The sequence below is a fragment of the Pleurodeles waltl genome, chromosome 3_1 (genome assembly GCF_031143425.1).
Source record: "Pleurodeles waltl isolate 20211129_DDA chromosome 3_1, aPleWal1.hap1.20221129, whole genome shotgun sequence".
NCBI lineage: Eukaryota > Metazoa > Chordata > Amphibia > Caudata > Salamandridae > Pleurodeles > Pleurodeles waltl.
The window spans coordinates 1552045687-1552071412 of record NC_090440.1 but is presented as its reverse complement, the minus strand read 5'-3'; the positions used below and the strand labels follow the sequence as shown (position 1 = coordinate 1552071412).

The 25726-nt window shown below is 40.6% G+C and overlaps 1 protein-coding gene across 2 annotated transcripts in view; it reads right to left on the bottom strand.

Annotated features, from left to right (window-relative positions):
* CCDC148 (coiled-coil domain containing 148) overlaps positions 1 to 25726 on the bottom strand; it is a 777160-nt gene that overhangs the window by 22651 nt on the left and 728783 nt on the right. For both annotated transcript variants that reach the window (XM_069225141.1, XM_069225142.1), the window contains one exon: positions 12167 to 12284. In XM_069225141.1, coding sequence (XP_069081242.1) covers positions 12167 to 12284 — 118 coding nt within the window. The remainder of the gene's footprint in view (positions 1 to 12166; positions 12285 to 25726) is intronic.

The window sequence follows — 25726 nt, the reverse complement described above, 5'->3', positions numbered from 1 at the left end:
GAGAGTGCCTGAATATTGCCTCATTGGATTTTCTTTGGATATCTTGAGATGTTGCTAGGGTTGGCAGTGTTTTTTTATTATTGTACTTTATGTCATGACATGTATTTATGATATTGCATTGAGACTGTATCGACTGTTCCTCATTTATGAGATGTGGCATTGTACCTCCAAATAAAAACTCAGAAAAAAACCAAGAGGGAAACCTGACAATAAATGGACAATGTTTTTATTATGCAAGTTGCCCGGAGACCATGTGCATCTGGGTCTCATTCTGGGTATATTACTTATGTTTTTAGTTGGTACCCTTTGTCCAAGGACCAGATGCAGCTAGGTATATTTTCCTTATTTTAGGGTCATTGATATTAAAGTACCATTTGCCCAAGGATTATGTGCATCCAGGTCTCACTCTGAGTACATTATTCATGTTTTAAATTCATTAATGCTACAGTACCATTTGCCCGTGAATCATCTGCCTCGGGGTCTCACTCTGAGACATTATTCATGTTGTAGTATAATTGATGTTATGGTACCATTTGCCCGTGTGCCATTGGCATCTAGGTCCCACTCAGAGCATATTTTTCATGTTTTTAGGTCAGTGATGTTATGGTACTGTAAGAAATTGAGTTGTTGGTAGGCTGGGGTGTGAGCCCTGGTCAAGCAGAAACCACAGTCTTTGTCAGGGTGAGGCATAAGCCAATCCTTAATTAACCTGTGTTCAATCCTCTGGAAGCTTGGTACCAAGCAGCCAGGCTAAATTTAGAGGCAAAGTTTAAAGTACTTGTGCAACACTTCAAACATTAGTAAAGTGAACAACACCACACAATAAGGATCCCATACCAAGGTAGCAAAATAGAGTGATGTTTAATAAATACAAGAAGATCAAAACAACAATATGCAGGTTTTAAGATCTTAGTGAAAATATTGTCAAAAAGCACAACTTTGGATATCTGGTCGCGTCGACCGGGACAAAGTCACAAGTTCAGCCCAACCACAGTGGCGGCATGGGCCGTCTACTGGGACCAATTAGGCCCACTGTGCAAAGTACCATAAATCCAGGTTTACAGACTGTTGCGAGGATCTGCATCATGCAGCTGAAACATTGCCTCGGTTCAGAGTTGCCGAAAGGCTGCGATGTGAGGTTTTACATTGAGGATGTGTTGCGCATCAGGGCATTGAGGATGCGTTGCGTAATAGGGCATTGAGGATGCGTTGCACAACTCTGCGCGATGTGTCAGCTGCGAGGCTGCAATGTGGAGTCCAGAGTCGTCATTAAGGCTGCTGATAATGAGGGATGGTTGGGCCTGCGCCAAGGATGAATCATGCAACAGCAGTTCTGATGTAGCGACGGACAATGCAAGTCTTTGTGGCAGTTCTGCTCGGGGTTGCACCACGCCGCAGATAAGGTACATTGGTTCTGCTGGATCCACAGAGGCTGGCAAAACAACTTAAGCCTACTTCCAAGGGTCCAGGACTGGGGTGGCACCACCTGACAGGGTAGACTCAAAGATGGTAAAGTTCAGGTGCTGGGGTCGAGGTTGTTGGAGCCTTCTATCCCTGGGTCCAAAAGATGCAGCTTCAGCCCTTCTCACCCAGGCAAGAGGGCAGCAGGCAGCAAGTCAGCAAAGCAGGGCAGCAGTCCTTCAGAGCTTCAGTCCAGCAGAGTGGAAGTCCTTTCAGCAGCACAGCAGTCCTTCTTCCTGGCAAAGTATCCACCAGTCCAGAAGTATAGTGAAGATATAGTGTTGGTGGTCGAGTGTGTATATCCAGTTGTGACTCTGAAGTGTTGAGAAGCTACTAGAGGCATGTCTTCAAAGTGCACAGGTACCCTTCCTTGCCCTGGCTCCATACTAACTACAGTGGCGCAGTGTGTGTGTATCCCTTTGTGTGGAGGCAGGAGACAGCCTATTCAAGTGTAAGTGGGGCTATGCCCAGCTCCTCCCTCCCACCCTGCCAGTGCTCACCATCCAGGCACTCCTAAGCTTCCTATTGTGTATTGCTTTCTAGGAGAAATACACAAATCCCAACTGTTAACTACATCCAGTCATGTGACCCAGAGACCCTCTGGAGGCACCACATGGCTAAGGCAGAAAAATGGCAACTTTCTAAAAATTGGATTTTCAAAATTGTAATTTGAAATCCAACGTTGCGATAAGTTAAGATTATTCATTACAATTCCAAAGACACCGAACATGAAGATTTTTCTGTTGCATCCTGCCCTCTGGGCTGTCCAATGCCTATTCTAAGTGTGATGTAGATGTATTAAAAAGGAAGATTTGGGACTGGTGAAAGGTTTATTTTGCCAGGTCCAAATGGTACTTTAAAATCTGTATGCACAGGATGCAACTGTAGACCCGAGACATGTTTAAAATGTTACTTAGATAGGTGGCACAAGTAGTGCTGCGGGCCCACAAGTATAATTTATTTACTGGCCCTGGACAAGGGTAGTGCCACTTTACTAGGGTCTTATAGCTAAATTAAATATGCCAGTTGGATATAAATCAATTCTGCCATGGTTTGAGGAGAGAACACAAGCACTTTAGCACTGGTTAGCAGTGGTAAAGTGTGTAGAGTCCTAAAGCCAGCAAAAAATGAAGTCAACAAAACAGGAGGACTAAAGCCAAAATGTTAGGGGGGAAAACCACGCCAAGGATGCCAGGTCTGACAGATATCATTTGCTTGTTTCATTGACTTCGTTTTTGCCCAAAGATCATGTGCATCTGCGTCTCACTCCAAGTACATTTTCGTGTTATGATGTCATTGATGTTATGGAACTATTTGTTTGAGGACTTTGCATGTCTGTGTCTCAGTCTGGGTATTTTATTCATGTTTTAAGATCACTGTTACTAGTGTGCAGTTTAGAGGAGGACCATGTGCGTCTGAGTGTCACTCACATTATTCATGTTTTGACATGACTTTGTGCAGCCATAGCCTCAGGAACTTACTAGCCTACCTCTCTTTTTCATTCATCCTAAAGCTAGGCTTCCTACTTAGGCTCAGCTTGAGCCAATTACCAACATTTTCAGATATCAATTCAATTCAATTCAAAACAATCTTTATTCGGATTTTACTCCATAAAAGATAAACGATCTCTTTAGAATAATAAAAAGGATATACAATAAAATACTTCAAGAAAACATTGCTAATAAATAAATAGATAAAAACCTTTGCTGCAACAGATTGGGCGGTTATTCATTCTCATATCGAAGTTTTTCTAAATAAGACAACTTTTTTCTTTGTTCTATGGCATGTAGGATAAATTCTATCACTGCTTCACATTTCTCATTGGTATCCAATTTAGATAAATAGTTAAAAGCTTCTCTACAATAAAATAACTAGTTAATAACAAATAAAGGTTTTTAAAATTGTTTCCTAATGTCATGATAAAATTTACAAGATATGATAAAGTGCATTGTAGATTGTGTAAATCGTCCCAAACAGGGGCACTTCGGTAGGCTTTTGCTCCAAATCCTCACCTTTGGGAAGGCTACCAAAAAGTACAATATTCTAAAACGCAATCGGGTCAGATAAAATCTATGCTGAATGTTTGCAACTGTCAGTAAGTAATTTGGTATTACCTCATTATTTTCAGTCATATAAAGTGCTACTGTTGATTTCATGCATTCTCTATTTTCTCTATCACTATCCCTCCATGCCATTAATTGGTTTTTCAATTCTTTCTTACTAAATTGGAGGACAATACCTGGGTTGTCCAAATTTGGAGCTAGATTTATACCTTTCAACAGATCTTTTAAATGCATGAACCATGGGATTCTATCCCAATATTCTAATGTAAGACAATCTTTAATAATCTTTTGGGTAAAATGCATTCCTTCTTTAGACCAAATGCCATGTCAAGCCGACAACGCATTGATATATATTAGATCTTCCACGTAAGGGCAGCCCAGTTCCTTATGTACCATGAATGTGGAGGTGGTATTTGGGACTGCAAGTAATCTGTTAATAAATTTGTTCTCTAACACTTGTAATGAATGGATCTCGGGCGTCAGACCCCAAAGGGCAGAAACATATGTGATGCTGCTGATTGATTTGCTTTTGTAAATTTGCAGCATTTCCCTTAGGGGTTTATTACCAATTTGTTTTGAAAATCTAAAAACAGCCTCAGTTGTCCTGATATACTTCATCTTGATAATTTCTAGATGTTGTTTCCAATGACCCATATTAGAAAACTGTATACCCAAATATGTAAATCCATTCACCTCTTCACATTTATGGCCCTTAATAAAATGAGTTTTCTTCCTGGCCTTTCCCTGTCCACAAGTCATTACCACTGTTTTGCTCATATTCAACATCATATCTCTTTCCTCCATAAATTCCACAAAACACTCAATTAACCGCTGCAACCCATTTGCAGTTCGTGACAGCAATACTGCATCATCTACGTATAAAAGAATTGGGATAGAACATTCTCCTATTTTAGGGCTATCAATTTCTATATTTTTTAAGTGGGCATCTACTCCATTTATATAAAGGGAAAATAGAAGAGGCGCCAAAACACAACCTTGGCGTATTCCTCTTCCTATCCTAAAACCTGGGGTACACTCACCATTTCTTCCATATCTCACCCATGCTGTTAGATGATTGTATAGTTGCGCCAAGAAGCTTATCACACTCAAAAAAACTTGGGTCAAAATAGGGCACCATAAATCGACATGTGTTAAATAGGCATCTACTGGCACCCTGTCAGGGCCCAGCGCCTTCCCTTTCGGGCATCTTCCCATAGCAGATTTCACTTTCCCTAGACTAACTGGTTTCAAGAAGGGTGGCTTGATCTCAATTATCCCAGTATTTGATGGGTGGATAGTCAGATTATCCGGGTTAAAAATTGAGCCGAAATGAGAAAGCCATTCCAATGAAGGACCGTGTACGGTTATTTCGGGTACATCACTATTTTTTAGGAATGGTTGATTAATTGTTTTCCAGAATAGGGGACTATCTCTTAATGTTGTTGCTTGCTCAAGATTAGCCCATGCCCTAGCTCTCAGTTGTGCCTTCCTGGTCTTTAATGCATGTTTGTAATTAGAGCGCTTAATAATTACTTCTTCTCAATTTCTTGGTCGGGTCTGCAGGGCTTGTTTTAATTCCTGGCTTGCTGATGAACAATTATGATCAAACCACCCCACTTTTTCACTCTTTTTGTTCCCCGATGTTCTCACTAGGCTTCCTGCAATGGCGTTTCTAAGCTGGTTAAAGGATCCTAGAATCGTATGTGGATTTTGATTATATTCTGTACATGTGAAAATTTCTTGACGGTGTTGTGTCACGACTTTGTTCATCACATCTATTTCATTTACCCCAGTCCATTTAATTACAATTCCATTTTCCCTTCTTATTCCTATATCCATTGCTAATCGTTCACCTATGTTAAAGGGTTTAGCTAATCTCATAGTCAGTAACAAGGGGTGATGATCACTATAGATAGTAGGCTCAATCTTCAGACATTCGACCATGTCCATATTACTCTTGGACATTAATATATGGTCGAGTAATGAGAAATGTCCTCTTCCTATAAACGACGGAAGCTTCACTCCTTTATGCCCATCTTGTTCCATCAATTCTAAATCATGTCTAAATAATATTTCATTGAGTACAGTTCCATAGTTATTATGCAAAAAGTGCAGTTGGGCACTTCCCCCATCGTCGATAAATCCACATGTCTTTCCTATAGTATTCTGGCATGTCCCGGTGTTAAAATCTCCAACCCATATTATTATATAGCTTGAAGTTATATCATTTACAAAGGTCTGTAGATCATCCTGAAGAGACAATGCCACTACTCTATTGGTGCCATCAAATTTATTATTGTAATAGTTTATTAATACAATTCCTAAAATCCCATCTATCCGAAAATATAAAAACTGATAGTGAGGGGAATCAAGGGAGGATTTCACCAGTGTATACGGTACCAGTGTTGAAATCAATATTGCTAGTCCCCCCTTTGCCCTAACCCTGGCTGAGGCCGAGGCTGGTGTGGAGAATATGGCATAGCCTTCAATAAAAAAGGATCCCGTGTGCCATGTCTCTTGTAGGCAGATTATATGTGATGAACTTATTATGGTCTGCCATTCCTTCTCAACCATTTTCGTTTTTACTCCAGCTATATTCCACGACATAAGTATAATTAGGTCTCCTGCTCGGGGTCTCCCATCTGTCTCAGCGTCGCCATTACAACTTAAAGATTTTAATTTGGGCACTGCGGTAATAGATTGTGTTTTGTTGGGTAACAAAATCACTTTTCTACTCGTGTTCTCCTGCAGTCAATCTAAATCTTCCATGTTACTCAGGGGAGCAAATCGGTTGGAATACTCTAATTTATTATGCCTGTCCAAAATACTGGGTATAACCCCTACTGCCCCTGTGTCTCTTGTGCCTGAGATATTCATCATTCTATAAAAGTATCCTAGGGGAACAGCCATAATCTCCCTTCTCAAGTTTTTACAATTGCGATGTCTTATATCCAAATCCACTAGCAGTTGGCCCACAAAGCGAGGATTACGAAAGTTGACCACAATACAATCTCCCTCTTCTTCCTCCAGATTTCCCACCCAGTCAACTCTTCTTGCATATAAAATTTCACAAAATAGTATATCTGGTGTACATATATTCCCTGACATCCAGTGTACTACTTTATTACGTAAATCTGTCCAGGTCTCAACGGTGTTTGGTCCCAATTTGGGAACATTTTTGAGAATGATTGTATATGGAGTAGCATCTGGCGGTAGTTGTAATACCTCTTTCACAGGTCTATTTCTAGTCAAGGGCTGGCATCTATGATTTCTATCCAATTGCTCCATTTGATTAATCATAGGTGCCTTGGACTGGGGGATTTATTCCTGTATGGGGTACCGGCATTTCATACTTCTTTTGTTAGGATCTACTATCCCTGTCAATGCACTATTCCTTATATCTACAACCTCTTGACTCTCATTTGATATAGTATCACTACCAAGGGGCAAAGTTTTCGCTTTAGTCATTGAGTTAACACTTACTTCTATCTTAGTTATGTGTTCTTTTATCTCCTTAAATTCTAACAATACTTTTGACTCTATATGGTCTAACTTGCCATGCAGTTTCTTAAAAAGAGTTTCCATACGTTTTTGTAAGGGACCATCGTTGTCTGATGATAGTACTACTGCATGACCCCCATGCGTTTCTGTAATTATTTAATACCCTTAGGGAGCTGTGGAGGTGATAGCATAGACTTGGTTTTAGTAATCTGACTGCTTCTTTTTTTCTTGGGTGGTGAAGAAATGTGGTCATCTGTACTGTTCGATGGATTGATTTCCTCTATTATGTCTGTAGGAAGTGAAGAGCCTAGGGAGAATCTAGGATCCACCCCAGTAAATTTTTCTTTTGGGGATTTTAATTCGGAGGATAAGCCTACAGCCTCAAAGCTCACTTCGGTGATAGCCTCATGTAGGACATTTTTTGTTGCCACTAAGCGTGCTTCAACATTAATAATTTCTTCATTTATTTTCCCCATTGCATCTGTAAGGTAATTGGTAATCGTATTAGTACTTCTCTGGGTTTTTGTATTAATACCGTTCCCTGTTTGATTTTGCTTTCTTTTCCCCAGTATATATAAGGGGTTAACTATATTAGGCACTCTTAGCTAGTCACAGCAAGGTATATGCAAATTTCTAAACCAAATATCAACAGAGTGTGCCCAGCCCAGCCTCCTCCGGGCTCTGGCGGGCTCGAGGCGGGAGCGCAAAAGAATTATTATGGGCTTCTGCCCTGTCCACAGAGCCAGCACCAGTTACAAGCGCTCCCCGTAAGGTGGGAACATAAAAGAATTGTTAAAAGGGCTCCTGCCCCTGTCCACAGAACGGGCACCAGCTGCAAGTCTGAGTCCTTAAACGTCTCCTTACAGCCCTGTAGCACGCTGAATCATGAAATCCATAAGGGAGTTAGCCTGATGAAGAGCACGTCCCAACCCTATATATAGGTACCCATACCAGTGAGTACCGAAAAAGATGTCAGGGGGGTGGCCCAGCCCAGCCTCTGTCAGGCGCTGACGGGCACAGGACGGGACCACCCTTGGCCCGGACTTCTCCCGGGCGCCGCCCGTGCGCCTCCCGCGTAGCAGGAGCGCGAGCCTGGATTTAAAGGGCTGCCCGCCGCCCCCTCCTCGCAGGGCGGGAACGTGAGAGTTTTAAAATTAAAGGGCTCCTGCCCTCGGATTCACTGTCCTGCCGCCGCCTCTTCCTTTGTGCACGCTTCCCGCGTTGCGGGAGCACGAGCCTGGATTTAAAGGGCTAGCCGCCGCCCCCTACTCGCAGGGCGGGAACGCGAGAGTCTTAAAATTAAAGGGCTCCTGCCCTCGGATTCACTGTCCTGCCGCCGCCTCCTCCTTTGTGCGCGCTTCCTGCGTAGCGGGAGCGCGAGCCTGGATTTAAAAGGCTGGCCGCCGCCCCCTCCTCGCAGGGCGGGAACGCAAGAGTTTGAAAATTAAAGGGCTCCTGCCCTCGGATTCACTGTCCTGCCGCCGCCTCCTCCTTTGTGCACGCTTCCCCAAATTCTCTTGTTCTACCAGACAAGCTGAAAAACTTTACACTACACTGCCAAAAAATTAAATGTTTAGACATAAATTTTATCATTAACAAGGAGGCATCATTATAGTCTGTAATAAATCTTACTTTATTGTCGTGTTCCATCCTTTTGATGGGGCCCTTGTTTTTCAAAGTTTCTTAATGATAAAATTTATGTCTAAACATTGGGGGATTCTGTCAAATGATTCCTCACTAAAGGCCTTTATACCTGAGAGAGTCTTAACGACATATAGAAAAGGTAGGAATTTACAAAAATGTTTTAGTCCTAGTTTCACCACCATTGGAGTGGATAGGACATGGCTATCTATTACAACACCGGGTTTCTATAAATGCGGTGGGTGTGGGGTGTGCCGTTGGGCTTGCCACAATATTAAAGAATATGTACAGGGTGACAAACACTACACGATCAAGTCACTGATAAATTGTAATACCACCTTTGTGGTATATATAATACGATGCAAATGTTCTAAAATATATGTAGGTAGCACAATACGTGCACTTAAAATGAGAATAGGTGAACACGTTCGGGCTTTGAAGAATCTTGATACTAGATATCCGATTGTTTCGCATATTATGGAATGTGACTCACAGACGATGCAGAAATGTTTTGAATTTTTGGGATTTGAACACATTCTCAGAGACCCAAGGGGAGGCAATAGGGAGTTGGCCCTGCGGAAAAGAGAAGCATTATGGATTATGAGATTTAGAACTGTTGAGTGTGGCCTCAACTCTGACAGAGAACTGGAATTTTTCTTAGGGAATTGAATTTATGACTGAAATGATTTGTCTGTGTAATATGTTTAATACACTGTATATTGTAATGACTATAACAACCAAATTTCTCCAACAAATTAAGGTCTGGAATAAAAGTACATCTTCAGGTTGCCATATTTATTAATAAGAAAGAAAAGAAAGAATTATTTTCATTACTTAGACTGATTGATTCAATAACTGTTGTTGGACTGATGGCACTTCTATTTTGGCATATTGTAAGACGTGATATGAACTGAGATATTTGGTGAATAAGGAGAACTATTTGGAGATGCCGTATTCTTTTTGGCTTTAATTTGGTCTGATATAATAGGAGGTATAGTAAGGAACCGAATTATATAATAGTGATAACTAGTACCCGTTTACAAGCCACATCGTAATTTCCAAAACTATCCGAAGTTAGTATGGAAATAGAGAAAGGTCTATGCGGTTCTGCTCGGCACAGCAGGCGCACGAAGTGATGTTAATTTGAATACAACGAACATTACCGGTAGTCCGTTGTTTATTTTTACGGTTGAGGATTGAAATCCAACCCGGAAGTGTATTTAACTTCCGGGTTAACAAGACGCACTGTGCGTACTCGCAACACGGCGTCGGTTTACTTTTTTTGCCGGTTTGGGATCTCGGCGGTGGTACCCAGGTAAATACATGGTTGTAATGTATGCACTTGTGAGATTTTTGACTTGAAAGGAGTATTAATGACATAACTTTTCTATACAGATACGCTCGGGTTTATTGGAGTGACACATTGTGTGTACTCGGCACATTGGTGTCCTGCATTATTGATTATTGATTTAAATTATTCGCGTGCACTAGTCAGGTGAGCAATTAAGCCATGACGGTTCATTATAGAAACTAGTGGCATTTTGGATGTTAACTAACGGCTAATATATTTTTACATTTAGAGTGACATTGGATTATTCCGTGTATAAACTGTGATGGAAATCTTTTTTGATTGGAGGACTTAACGAAGGTATTTTTTGTGTAATTACTTTTATTTGAAGTAAACAGGACTTGGATTGTAACAGGTAGTTATTTCACTGGGACTTGTTTGTTGTTGTTTTAAATAGAGACAAATAAATAAAGACGAGTGGTGAGTAGATTTGTATTAAGATAGACGCAGCTAATGCGTTTGATGCGTTTGACTGATGCACCATTAATTGATGGGAAGTTTGGCTATTTTAGTTTAATACTTTTTATGGATGGCATGCACCACATATGCGCAATTTAGACACAAAGGTGAGCTCACATATTACTCGGAGGAGTATATTGGGTGATGTTTATCACGGTGGTATATCAATGCATGACGTTAGCACAAATCCCCCTTTCGAGGTGTATTATGGTTGTTTTAGGGTTGGGAATGCCCCGTTGGTGTTTGATTTGTTACCTTCTGCCATCTTTCACATATCTCATCTATCTTTTTTAGTTTAAGGTGGCTCTTTCTGATTTCACTAGATCCTGTTAATACCTTTTTCTTTGGGACCTTTGAAGACTTTTCTACAATTTGAAGTTGGAGCATTTTGGTTTCATTAATCAATTTATATTCAACCTGCCTATATAAATCTTTTCAGCCCTGAAGAAGTCGTTTGGGATATAAGAAAACATTGTCCCGAGACGAAACACGTGTTGGCTGACTTGAATCATGGCTTGATTATAATAACATGACGGACGAACTACAATGAATTGATTGTCATAAATTGGCTTGACCTGTGAAAAGCTATATTAATTTATGATGTTTGCACAATAATAAATGATGGGATTTGACAGATGAATCACAATGAATTGATTGACCTATGAAAAGTTATAATAGTATATGTTATTTACACAGCAATAAATGCTTTGATTTATTTGATTTCTGGTAAACCAAAATTATAGTCGAATGGATTGTGCAATTTTGTTATTTAAACTGCAGCTATTATTATGCCCTGTGACCTGCCTTTCACACTTTATCTGATGACTCTGACAGCAGGCATCATGGTGTTACAAGTCAACTGTAAAAACGTACTACAGTTGAGCAGGTGTGTAATTTTCTTATTACAAGTGATTATAGATGTCCCAACCCAACTATAATGAAGAAAGGTTGGAAAATAACTCCATCATAAAAAACGAAGAAATTCTCTAAAAAAACACGCTCAGAATCACCACTTTGCCAAGGGCAACACAAATGTTGTTTCTAGCTCAAACAAAAACAAATAATACTGCTAGAGAATGTGCTGCCTGTTTTGCCTTTTCTAACCCCAATAATATACAGAACCCTGGCTTATGACTTGCTCCTCCACTGTTGCAACATCCTAGGTGGACTGCGGTAAAGCTCTGCAGGGAGATTTAGGGGCCTCACAATGAGGATGAAATTCGGGAAATACATCGAAATAAATCTTTAACTTTGCAGATTTCGAGTTAATAGTGGAAGACCAGTGTTTTAAAAATGTCACAAGAAAACCGAAATGAAAATAAAGAATCATGTTGTGTATTATTGAGAATCCACTTTTCCTTTGGGGCAGCTATTTTGAAAAAAAAAGTGTTTTGTTCGAGGGGGAAAGGATGATACTCAAGAAAGCTGTGCAGCATAGTTTGGGCTGTCATTATAATGGTGTAACTATTATTTCACAGGGACCCATAACATAATTTTGATGTATTTAGGGGCCAGTGAAACATTTTTCATATTTCACAGGTCTGTTTGAAATGTGCTTTTGTATGCAGCGAGAAAATGTGCGTGAGAGAGACAGAGAGAAAGAAAGAGCGTGTGTGTGTGTCTGTGACAGAGAGTTAGAGACGAGGTTATTAAACTCTAAGACTGCAAACACTCAGAAATAGAAAGCAAGCACCTGTTGTCTGAGAGCATCAAGGCGTCTTTGTCTTAGTTCCTCCTCGTGAGCTTCTTGAAGAGCCATTTCTTTTTTCTCTTGGAGGCGCTTCTCCAGTAACTCTTGTCTAAATATGACCCTGTGGAAAGGTTAAATATGTGAAGGTAAGTATTGCTCACATTACCAAAAATCAAACCATAATCCCTTAATAAAGGCATCCACGAAACAAGTGGGTGCCTAAGTCTTAACCATGTTCTTTCCCTTTGCTTTCTGTCTACAGAGATAAGCAGTATGTAACCTTGCCCTTATGGCCTGTTGAGTTATTACTTCGTTTTACAAACAACAATTGTAGGTGCCAGTATCTGGTTTTCTTTAATATAAATCTAATAGATTGGCAGAAATAAGGTCCATTTTCTAGGCTACTGAATTTCGAATCTTCAGAATTTGGCTCTTATCCTGGCATTGACACTTTACCAAAAATGGTGTGATTCTGTGCAAATCACCAGAAACGAAACTCTTAAAACATTTACGCAGATTCCCTGTTTACTTGGAGCTGAGTACCAATAATCTCATTTGGACTCCAATTTACCTTGTAATACCAATTCCCTCAAGCAAGTAACTGGAGGTAAGTGGAGATGCTAGAAGCAGTGCTAATTGATCCGAGCATCTCCCCCACAATGCCCGTCTCTCTGATCATCAATGGGGGACCCAATCAGAAACAAAAAATAATAAATAACTTGAGATCATCAATACATAACCAACCTTACTGGTGATAATAGCAGCAGTGGGAACGTGGCAACAGTCCTAGACTGGACACCCTGCGACTTCAACCAATAAGAAACTAGAAAATTGCCTACTTGGCAGTAACATGTATGCAGACACCTAGGTGCTAACTTAGAACTCTCAATTGGGGTTGTAGGACTTGGTAATTATGAGTTAGCCAATTATTCAGCTCAATGGCTTGGAGACCTGTGAACTGGGGACGATGTGTGGGGTTTATTTAGAATTGTTTCATGGTAATATTAGGAAGAACCATATTTTCCTTTCTAGTGGAGGCCAGAAGCTCCAATTTTGTCCACGAATAACTGCTAGTGTTAAACTCAGAAGATACAGGATAACACATATGTAGGACAGCATATCATCCCAAATGTTTTACATGAGGGAGGCTAACAGACCCATCGTCTCTATTGACGGGCAATGCCAAGATGTCAAAACCACATTTTGACTTAGATTTCTTTGTAGTTAAGAATGAGGAACAGTGCCCTCTATCTACTACCAGATTTTTTTGTCTAGCCTGAATATGACAATACATGGCTTCCCTCAGTCTGCACTATCATACTTTGGTTTCCAAAGTAACCGAGGGTTACAGGTAACAATTGTTCAATAGAGAAAGCCATAACCCCTAGCAATACATATGTATTTTTGGTAACACTAGCTTCAAGCCACCCCGGTGAAGAAGGTGGATCCACCTGCCAGCTAATATTTTAATGATGAATGAGGTGAACTGAAAGAAAAAATAGGTTTATTGGAGTTTGATTAAAAAAAAAAAAACAGACAGAGGGTCTTTTAGATGCACTCGCCTCGCCAGCAAATAAGGTAGAAAGTGTCTCAATCAACAATAGATTCCTTGGGATATCCAGGATGACACAATTAATGCTTTGCTATGCTTTTATATAGCCATGGGTTTGCTCTGCCAAGAAAAAGTGGCAAGGGCCTACATAGTGCCACAAACATAAATTATTATGTACACCTGAAGGCCAGAAACCCTATAAACACCTATGCATGCTAAGAATTATTCCCTCCTCTACTCATACTATGCACATCTAACAAAGTTGCCTGGGTGGGGGATGCTTGACAGGACAGACCGGGCTATGGGGATTTCATAGGAAAACCATTTTCATGGTGGTCTTCTCCTGGCTGGCCCATAAGAAGCAACTTGCTCACTGTCTAATAGATCCCTTTGGGTATTCAGAACCAAAAATATTGTTTTCCATGTTTCCCCCTAACGAAAGCTTTTAATGCCATGTTTGGGATCCTTCCTCCTTTTCAAAAGATGTCAATCAAGTTAGCATATCATCTACCACCAGGATGGTTTATCCTCCTCTGTTCTGAATCAATTTTGTTAAGTCATGAGACCACATTACTCAAGAAGCCATTTTGGAGGAAGCAACTAGTCTTCCACTGTCTATGAAGAGGTCTGGCTGGGGCTTTTTAACTTCCAGGTAGACTACACACCAGCCTCCTCAGCCCAGCTTAGCTATATTAAACGAATCATGAATCCTTGGCAGAATTCCTTCTGACTTGTAAAAACTATTCTTCACCTCTTTGATTTTACCTATTCCCATTGTGAGATAGTTTTATATTCTCTCATCTAAATGGTTCTTTTCATTAGTATGCCTCTTATGGTGATCCGGTAAACAAAAAATTGAGCAACCTAGTATCCCTAGGAACCTGATTTGGTATATAATTAACAAGAATAATGGTCCCCTCGGGGGAAGTTAACAGCCTTCACTTCCTAGGCATTTGTAGCAATATGGTTTTAAATGAAAATAAAGTTTGTAAACTTCCAGTTGTTCAGTAAGTACCCATATTTAGCTGAACAAGCCTGTGCAAGCTTCAGGTATATACATTCCATATACACAATGACAATACTTTACAGACAATGTTTGACAAATTAACAGTAAACGCTCTTTGTGTATGGCACAATGTTTAATGAATAGTGCAAGATAGTGAGCAACAGTGAACAATGTTGAATACATCAAATAACTTGACTTAAAATGCTTAGGTTTGTATAAAAAGGAGCCCAGGCCCCAAATGACTCACTGGGTTCTGCTTGTAGCAAATGTTCATTAAAGTCAACACATGTATGTCAATGTTTCTACCCCTAAATATCAATTTGTAATGGAGTCTTCCTCAGGATTCAATAGGTAGACACTTCAAATGTAATGTCACTAATAGCAGAAACAATCAGGAATAAAAAAGATCTGTCATCAACTAGCAAACAACGAAAGGTTGCCAAATGTTCATATAGAAAGTGCTGCAGCCGTCAGTCGCTATGTCGGGGACCATGTTCTCGTACATACATTTACCACAAGAAGAGCCCATTTAGTCATTTAATCTGTGTACTATCATTCTTAACTATTATCTCTGGCGCGGTAAATAACTCAGTCCTCCCTGTACTCTGAAAGCTGTCTCTGATATATCTGAGCCAAGGGATGTGGAGTGAAGGATCAAGGAACAGACAATCCCTTATGGTTTCCTTATTCAGATTAGTCTTAGCCCTTGACCAAAAGCTTAACCAGAGAGACAGAGATGAAACACAGTCACATCAGCGATATAACCAACACCCAATTCCTCATGCACTGAGTAAGTAGGAACACTTTGCAGAACACATAACAGTCATATTGAGAAATTATTTTCAGCCGTCTGCAACTGGGCCTGTTTCATGTACACCCAGACCTCACTCCCATAAGCCATCTTAGAGATGCATTTGCCGGGATATAACTGCATTAATGGCTTGATTGGTGTTCTACATTAACAAATTTAAAGACAGCAGCATTAGCCTGAGTGAGTTCCTCCCTTTTCCGGCTCACCAAGGGATTCCAACTCAAGGAGGAGTCAAATAACATGCCCAGTTAAGAGAACACTCTGGTCTTGGCAGAATGCACTTCCGTAGATAAAATGTGCTTGTCTTGGTAGAATGGGAACCAACCACTATTACGAAGGATTTCTTTACAGTTACCAATAAGTACAAATCCTCCATAAAGGAGGTGAACAAATTCTACAGGGATAGCAGTCCCCTAGCAGTCTTGACCATGGGAATTGTGTCAACCGCGTATAAGAGCACCGGTACCTGGCAGGTTCCCCACCTGTAGGCAATCTACATTTGTAGCGATCAAGGCCTGCTCCGGGTTCTTTTTACACAGGTTAAATGAAAAGGAGGACAAGATACAGACCTGACGTACCCCTCTATCAATTTGAAAGATGTGTGTGCAATTAAGATTTTTAGAATATTGCACCGCTTCGCAGATGTTCAAATTAAGTTATCTCAGAAAGAGGACAATGCCCCGATCCACCCCCAGGGCCAAAGTTTGTCTTTTACCTGGTCTCACACTGAGGTAAGATCTATAAACGTTAAATGGATAAAACCCGGGTGTACAATGAAATATTTAATTAGGACCACATACAGGTTTGAACCCTGGTCCATTGTAGACCTCCCAGAGCGAAATCCATACTGCACCTCCGTTAGCACATTATTTTCATCGTCCCACATCACTAGTCTATCCAAAAGACTTGCACCACCACTTTTTCACGACTGAGTCAAGCAAAGAAATAGGTCTGTAGCATTGGGGGTTATCTGTGTCTCCATTTTTGAAGACAGTGACAACTATAGAGGCGGACCAGGACTGTGAAGGACCCGCCAAACCTAATTGTAGAGGTCCACACTGAGGCCCAGACATCTATATTTCTTATAAAAAGTTAAGGAGGAATACCATCTGGTCCGGGAGCCTTGTTCTTGGTCAGCCCGAGTACACCCTTCTTGACTTCATCGGGGGTGACTCTCAAATTAGAACTCCCAGTCACCATACACCTCCCGCTACCTACATTGGTAGATGGACAATTATAGGACTTCTCAAAATGGGAAACCCAGCTGTCCTCAATGATGTGTGAGCCAATAGCTGAAACAGCTTCTGGAGACAAAAAGGGGTCATTAACTTTACTCCAGAACTTGAAGCTACTCTTCAGTGTGCTCACCTCCAGTTAATTTTCACAGGCCTGATTCCATACAATATGGTCCTAACAAGAGCAGGGTCCCTTGGCTTGGCATTCAGGGCATACTTGAAACTATTAAGTGCCTGAGAGCATCCTTTGTCAAACTGCCTAAGCATTGCATCATGCTTCCGGGACACCTTTACCTTCCAAAAGGCAAACACTAAGAAAGCTCCCAAAACTACCCCAAGGTTGGAACTAAGGATGTACAGGATCTAAACTCATCCTCACAATAAGAGTACAGGGCCTTGTATAAATTCTCAGGTAGAACTTGGGACCACCTTAACCTCTGATCCTGACTTGTAGACTCCATAATCCCTCGGGCCCCTATCAATGACTCCTGTACCATCTGCGACCCTCGTAATGACACGCACACAGGATTGTGATTACTAAAAGGGCTAGAAGGGATCCCAAACTCAGAGATACAATGACAAAAGGGTGCTGAGACAAAGATAAAGTCAATAAAAGACTCACTTCCCCTTCCCATGAAAGTAGGGCTAATGACCATAGCATCATAAGCAAGCTTTTCCAATAAAGAGACCAAATTAAATTCATTCAGAATAGCATTTAAAGTAGATCCTTGATGCAAATGTTCCATATGCAGCCCTGGTGAAAACATACAACCCTGGAAACTACTCCCTGCCAGTCTAGGGTCCACACAGTGATGAACATTAAAATCACCTACAAGCACAATGTTAGCGGCAGACAATTTTGAACCATTCCATTTCCTCAAAAAGAGTCCTAAGCTTGGATGCTACATACATTGGACATGGGTGATTTAGCGCTGTAAAACTTAACCAGCAACAACTTGAAAGGTTCAAGAGCAGAGAAGGTTAAAGCCTGAAGTATGGGAACTCCCGAAGGGAGTACACCCAGTCTTCCCTTCATCACCAGCGGCACTAAGATAATCAGACTGCCTTTCGGCCTGCCTATCCATCATTCAGTAGCAGGAATTAAAAAAATCTTATACCCTTCTAAAAAAAACAGTTGGTGGTAGCCCAGGTCTCTTGTATGTAAATTACCCCAAGCATCTGATTAAATCTAGCCACTTAGGATCCTTAAACTTAGCCGCCAGCCCTGCTATGTTTCAACTGATGAGTTTTAGAACTGAACAACTAGTATTGGGTTCTGGATTGGATTCTAGTAAAGCCCTGATGTCATTGACCGTGGGAGCCAAGGTAGCATCGCCCAGAATCTCTTGCCCTTCCAGTCAATTGCAAACTGTAAAAGAGGACAGCAGGGCGTATCTGTTGGAGACATCCACCTGGTAGGAAATTGCATTTGGGTAGGGGGATGCATGCAACCCATCAAGCTTCGAGGCTTGGTGTTTTGGAACCTGCCTCTGCATATGCTGGGGAGCACGATCTACTGGTGCAGGTCTTTAGAAGAAGCACAGGGGTAGAGCTATAATGGAGGTTGAGGGGCTACCAGCTTGGGGGGTGGCATGTAGAGGAAAGGACTTTCCGCACAATGAAAGGCTGATTGAAATTGATTATAACACAGTCCTCCTCTAAGGTTTTTGCATCTTGTCCCAGCCAGTTGACTCTTCGTACCATGTTGATCAAAATGCCAACTTGGGACCCTAAAGAGGAATGCAGGCTCAGCCAGTGTGTCACCTTAATCTTCAGTTGAATGTAACTTTTCGAGGTGCCAGCTTTTAATGAGGAAAAATTACCTAACACTACTACAAATGGCATAGCTTCTGAAGGGAGATTAAGAACAACAGAGTTTGTCAAGGGAGGTAAAAGCTCAGTTCCTGAAGAAATGGTATTTAAAGCCCAAATTGGTGGCTCATGTGAAGCCGAAGGTTAAGGTTGCCTGCAAAAAATTTCCTGACCTTTGTGAGTCAGCTGGCTGGGCAGGCCTGCTCAGTAAACACCAAAGAACTAATCAGGTTGGAAAATGCAATTGTTTTGTGGGAACTAGTTGGTGCTGTAATCCCTCCCCCGGCACTTAATGTTCACTTGGAGGGATGTCTCATGAGGGTAGGGAAGTGAACACAGATATAGCAGCCAGGGCTCCCTGATTATACATGGGCATCTTAAGATTGTTGAGCTCAGATTCAATCGCGGCGAATCGAGAAAGAATCGGCTCTAGATTAGAACCCAGGGCAGCAATTAAATTGTCGTAGAGGTTAGCAAGTAAAACTTCCATTGTGTCCTTTTCCCCTAACTTGCAGGACATTGTCCTTTGGTAACTGAGCATCGACTCTTGGCCGTTTAACTATACTAGTTATCTCAACTCTCTTTTTCTTGCCAGTCACCATAATGCTCCCATCTGCAACCACTTGCACAACTGGTGGCAGTGGTATAGATCTGGATGGTAAAGGGACTTCAGGTTGAGGAGTTGGAGAAGAGTGGCCGGCGGACCCACAATCGTCAAGGAGGAGCTTGCCTGTTCCACTCCCAGAGCAGCCCGAGCAGGTAGGCAGACATTAGCAACCACTGGAGTCGAAGAGGATGAGGAGGAGAGGGGTAACCAGCATTCCACCAACACAATCTCTTTATTAAGGACGCCAACAGACGTTACTACAAAAACATCCAGGGACATGTTGTTCAAGGACTTGGGAACACAGGCATGCTTCTTTTGCATCCCAAAGCAAACACAATCAGGAGAGTAAAATGTCAAGATAAAATGTAAGATCAAAATCAGACACACAGAGATCAGAGGGGTGGTCCAGTCCAGCCTCTTAGGGGTGATGACAGGCAAAGACAGGCCAGGTCTTGGCCTGGTCTTTGCCCAGCAGTGTCCCAATCTGTGGGAAGCCACCAGCGCTATATAGCATGTACCTTTAGTCCTGGCCCCTCCTGCAGCAATGGGAAGTTGGGAGAAGTAGTCCCACTCCAGCAGGGCTCCGAATGTAAGGTGAGGCAAATGTGAGTAGGGAAACCACAACAATGACTCCTCGCGCTGTGGGAAGCCACTGACACTACATAGTGCGTGCCTTTAGCCTTGGCTCCTCCTGAATCAGTGGGAAGCTAGGGGACGGTGTTTTTATCATATTTTTACACTTTTGCTGCAAGATGCCTTTAATTGTAAAGGTGATCCAAAGTTAAGCAGTTAAGGATAACCTAGTTACTTCATTTCTTTAACTTCAATGAAGCTTTACACAAAAGGATTGCCTGTTTATTTAACTTTTTTTCAGTGTTAGTGCGGAGACAAGAAAACAGCAGCCAAGTGTTTCTTTTGAGGGGGGAGTCAAGGGGCATGTAAAGGTCAAGAGGGCGGCATGCAGTCCCCGGGCCTACTTTGAGTTTCACTGATCTACAGTTCCCAGTGGTTAGATTTACAGTTAGTCGCAAATGTGCGCAGGTGTAACTCTAAAAGACACAGCTTCCAACTATTTGAAGAGTCAGTAGTGCTTCATGTGCTCCACACGTTTATTCTGAATTTCACCGGCAGGGAGCATTTACATAAACAACAAGGTGAGATGTTTCTTCATTTCCGTCGCAAAATTAATATGGAGTCGGAGCCCATTAAACGGCAAATTCCTGCTTAGAATTTGTAGAGTTTTCACTCACATATAAATAATCCCATTTGTCATGTATTTTTCAATAAGCCACTGTTATCTATTTTGTATTCTACGTAGATTTAGCCATTCAAAGCATCCCATATATAAAACATATATAAAACATGGAATTCATTATTTAAAGGAGTGGATTAAAACCAAAGTCTGCGGTTTGTAAATTCATAATCTAACAGTTTTCAACCTGCCTTGATCTATTTTCCTTGTTGCCACCTCCTCTATTCCGTTTGATCTTTGTAGCGCCTAAAAATAATAAACAGCTTTACTCAGTCTTTTAAGAAAGAGATATTTTTCATATTCCAGAAAACGTAATTAATCTTGACTCTGTATTCTGAAACTATATTTGGACACTATGATCATTTTTAGAAAGGTGATCTTGAAGATTAAAGACAAATGGATATTCTGGATTTTGGTTGAGGAGTTTGCATATTCATGCCTCTGTGAAATTGTTGCACTTGTGCAGATCTTCCATGTTCTCACGAATGACCATGTCAAGGTATCTAACGAGTAGAACTGAATAGGCTGCCGACGAGTTGGAACATATGATACATGTTACGTTTGTCTTTTTTGCAAGTATTTTATAACCATATGTCATTGTGAAGGGTTTACCTGCTGTGTTATTTTGTTGGTAGTTTCACCCATTACGAAGGGTTTGATGTTAATTCCTGAATATGCCAATTTCGTCAGTAGCTCAGTATATAGAGTGCCGCTATAAGAACCTGAGAACCTTCCCTGGTTCCATGGCGCAAGAAAGTTCATGAATGAGCCTCAATTGGCCATACAGGAGAGGTAAAATGGTGTGGATGGTTATGAGAAATGGCCATAGAAATCTTTGTCCTCTCACGACTGCCTCCAGATGTCCCAACAAACCTGATAAAATGTATTTTCTGCATTGATTTGTAGAACAGCTCTTCAAAAGCTGTCACATCCTTTGCTGCAAGAAGATTGTTACATTTATGAGCATCACTTGTCTCCCTAATGAAAACTTGTTTGTCTTAAGTGACTACGCTTTGGATTCCATTATCTAAAGTAGCTGCTAAAATCTTGGTTAAAGGTCTACTATCAGTGTTAGGTAAAGCCACTGTGGTCTGTGAGACAACCACACACCTTGGGTATTTTATTTATCTACATTTTGAGGAGAAGGGGTCGTTCAAAAGCACTTCAGCTTCTGAAATAGAGTTTATGTATAAGCATAAACTAGTAATCTGGATGTTTGTAGAGTTCAGTCTATCAGGCCCTGGTGTTCTGCAATATTATTGTCCTCTAACAGTTGTTGCTATTTCTGTTTCAGCTACTTGTGTCTGAGTTTAACTAAGCCACCTGTTCCTTCAGATGTTCAAATCTATGATATTTTATATGGCTGGCCATGTCGTTTGGCGTTATTTGTATTTCTTCTTCCAGTATGTCTTTTGTAATAACATGCTACTTAAAATATTTATAATTTCCTCGGTATCTCCTTCTCCTGAGTTTACAGTGCTAGCAATTTCCCATAATGCTCTCCATGTTCTAATTCCTCTGACTGTATTCACACCAGGTGTTTGCTGTGTAAGTACAAGATTTACAAATTGTAATGTCTTGCTGCTTTCACTGATGGCACTGTTAATTTCTAGATCATTTCGAATTAGAGTGTTTTCCACATACTCATTTTGCAGGTTAAACAATGTTTTTCAAGTGTTAAAGTTCTGGATTTCTCTTTTTCGAAGAAACATTGATTGGTGTGTAATTATGAACACGATAAGCGCCGTGTACTTGTTTCAAATTGGTGCAGGTGTTGATGAGAGGAAACACCGGGGTAGCCAGCAAAAATTTATTTAGACATTCTCTGTCACAATATTCGATATGTTTACGTTTAATTATTTTCTGAGCGCTATAGCCAGGCTTACTTTAGATGTGCAGAAAAGTACTCCACGAGCTTCTATGAGTAAAGGAATTCGAAGTTGTACTGGCCCAAACAATTCTTAATAGTCCTTTAGTTTCTTGTAATTGATGTATTTTCTGGTGCAAATAGTTTTCAGTGCTTGCTGTTCTAGCTAGATGAAAAAAATCACACACTGTACTAATGGTGATTTTATGGGGCTGATTCACAAAAGCGTTTATGAATATAAGAAGTAGTACTGCATTAGTACTCATTTAGTTACTCTTAGTTACATGCCTAGTGAATCGATCACACTACGTCCAACTCCCTATTAGTATAAGTGTGAGCAGAGAACAGTCTTTTCTATTTGCACAAATCGTATATGAATATTCCCTGAATATACCCATTTTAGATTGTTTGGATTAATTCACAAAAGCAAGTAAGAGTACGTACATTGGTGCCACAGGAGCTACACGTCACATACTCATAAATATTTTTGTGCAAATATTTCTGACTTGGGGAGGGTCCAATGCATCCAATTAAGAATTGGCAGAAAGAAAAATTGTTAGCTCTTTTGCTTATTTTGGTTGCTAAAGTCTACGAGTTTTATGTCGATTAATCCACTTGTTAGGAAACCCCATGGTTCTGATGAGCAGCAGAAATCCAAGCTAGCAATACTGGTTTCTGCCTGTAGGCGTCAGTATAAGCACAAAGCTATCACCACTTCTCTCTTGTTCACAAGAAAAACCTCTAAGCCTGACATTTGATCCACATGATGTATTTTATTCAGACTAGAATCACAAACTGGGCGTACTAGCTTGTATGGGAACTGCCATAATGTGAAGTATTTTTACGCATTGTCTTGCTATGCTACTAAAAGTTAAATTGCCAAACTCATTAACGTTGATGCCAGAAATAAATATTTGTGTTTTTAATTACTTTGACTTTAGATGTTCTTGTTTTTACCTAACAATAAAGTGCTTGTACCAACCCCAAGAATGCGCGCTTTGTAAAGGCAGCTGATTTCACCTACTATGTTGCCCTCAAAAACTGAATGTGCTTGGTGGAAGAAAACCCAATATGCAGTAATGCTGTCTGAACACTAACAACACTGACAATTTCAGTCCTATTCGTATTTGTTTTGTGTAATGATGTGTTGCCTGGAGCATTTCTAGCAAAACTTTGCACTTAGGTCCCAGAATAGCAGAATAAAAGGTAGCTAGCAGGTGTAGTGCAAAGGGATTAGACTATCAAAACAATACAAAGTCGAGGATTTATGTTTCCATTTGCATAGCACTTAAACTCCTATGGATGCATACAGTTACTTCTTTCAGTAACACATTTCAGACCTGCAACTATGGGAGAGCGTTTTAAGTCTGGCTTTCCAGCACATAAGTGTGCTGACATATGGTTACCGTTGGCTCTCTACAGAAGAACAGTATTTCCCTCTCACCTCTTGGCTCTTTGGTGTATCATTCAGGCTCCTATAAAGTGCTAAGAATGTGTTGCATGGGGGCTATTTCACATCTCAAAAATATTCTGGATCATCACAAATTAAAATATTTGACTCAAGAATTCACTCTACAAAGAAAGCCATAATTTCCTGGGTTTTCTTCACAGCAACAAGCTGTTTTAAATGTGTTAATCGGGACACAAATGCAAGACCCAGTGGCTTTGCCAATGCTAGTTGAACTTTATAGCTGTATAAAACATTTCTGGTTTAGAACTTTTCTGAATTTAGTAAGGCTTGGTCAACTATGTAGAGCATTATTTTTTATACTGGGCGGTGCTGCCAGGAATTTGGCTCATGCTCTGATTGCCAAAGCCCATGTTAGGCAATGCAGCTCTTTGCATAACATTAATAATAATGTTAATTAAAATTATTTTAAATAGTTACAAATATAAGTAAATATGCATAAATCCCTACGGGAAAATGTGTTAATTTACATTAGCTAAAATAGTTAAAATTAAACATAAATACATAGTTATATAGTTAAAGTAAATATAAATTCATATTTATAGACCTCTATAACAAATATTGTTAAATTAAATTAAATTATTTCAACCTGCTAAAAATATAAATAAATATTTATTTAAGTTTGTAACTATTTTAAATAATTTCAACATTCCTTCCCACTCGGTTACATTCCCTATCTCCATTCTTTTCTGAGTGAGGACGTTGTCGTACCAGTGATTGGCCATGTGTAGGGCTGGACTTACTACAAAAAATTAAGAATACGGAAAAGTAGTAAACGTACCCAAAGTGTAAGTTGCCTTTGTGAATCAGGTCCTTAGTAATCACCAATTGCCCCACAATAACTAATACTGTTTCATTAAGTAGTTATGTCCTTGTAGCATCTTTAAATAATGTTTAGATTCCAAATCAAAATATTTTGAAATGTGGAGCAATTCTACCATATATGTATTACACTGCTTGAGTGCATCCCTGTTGAAGCCTGGTTAAAAGTGGCCCAGGCAGGATGTTACATAGCTATAGTTATGGCATTGCATATGAATGCACTGTTGTCTGAGTACAAATGCAGAAGCTGTCCAGCTCCCATCCACTCCATCTCATTCACAAAGATATCAATGCTAGACCCTACACTTGTCACTTCTGGCACTAGAGTGGCTGTGGCCACATCATGGGCGTTCACAATCTGGTGTGCACCATACGGTGTTTTCTACTGCACGTCTCTCGGGGACAGTCAGACAAGGGGGAGAAGTAACTAACCACTTGAGTAAAAGCAGAAACCAGACATATCTTGTGTTTGTGTCTTGAATGTGGATATTCAACTCTTGTAGACTGATGCATGATGCAAGAGCACATATGTCACAAAACACCTATACTCCTGCCTTCGAGCCCTTTTATACCAGGGCAAATCCCATTTTTGGTCCCGTCCCACCAATATAAACAAAGGAGCCAAGGCTTCACAGCTCCACTTGCCCACTTTAAGTGTGACACTCATAAAATATTAGGCCATATTTGTGTGTTGCTCAATGATGATATCTTGTAGCATATCTTCACGTCTACTACTGACCCTTACACAGACTGTGATTCTGCTTCAAGCTCTGGGATCAGGAAGATCTCCACACTACAGCTTCCATGATCCACAATCGAATCACAGGTTACACCATTCCTTTCCCATGTGGTCCCACATCTTTGGGTTTCTGAAGATCCTAGATAAGCTGCATGTAACTCAGCAAAGACTTCCCTATTCTGAAGATACTCGACATACATCACTCTAACACTTATTTACAACAGAACCTGAGAGCAGGACATTATCCTCTGCCCTGACTTCTCTTAACATTCAACGGAAGTGTGCCCTTTATGTATATATATGCATGTACGTATATATAGGAATTTCAGATTGTGAATCTAGCTGTAATCAGCAGAGCACTGTATAGAGGTGGGGGAAAAGGAGGAGTACAC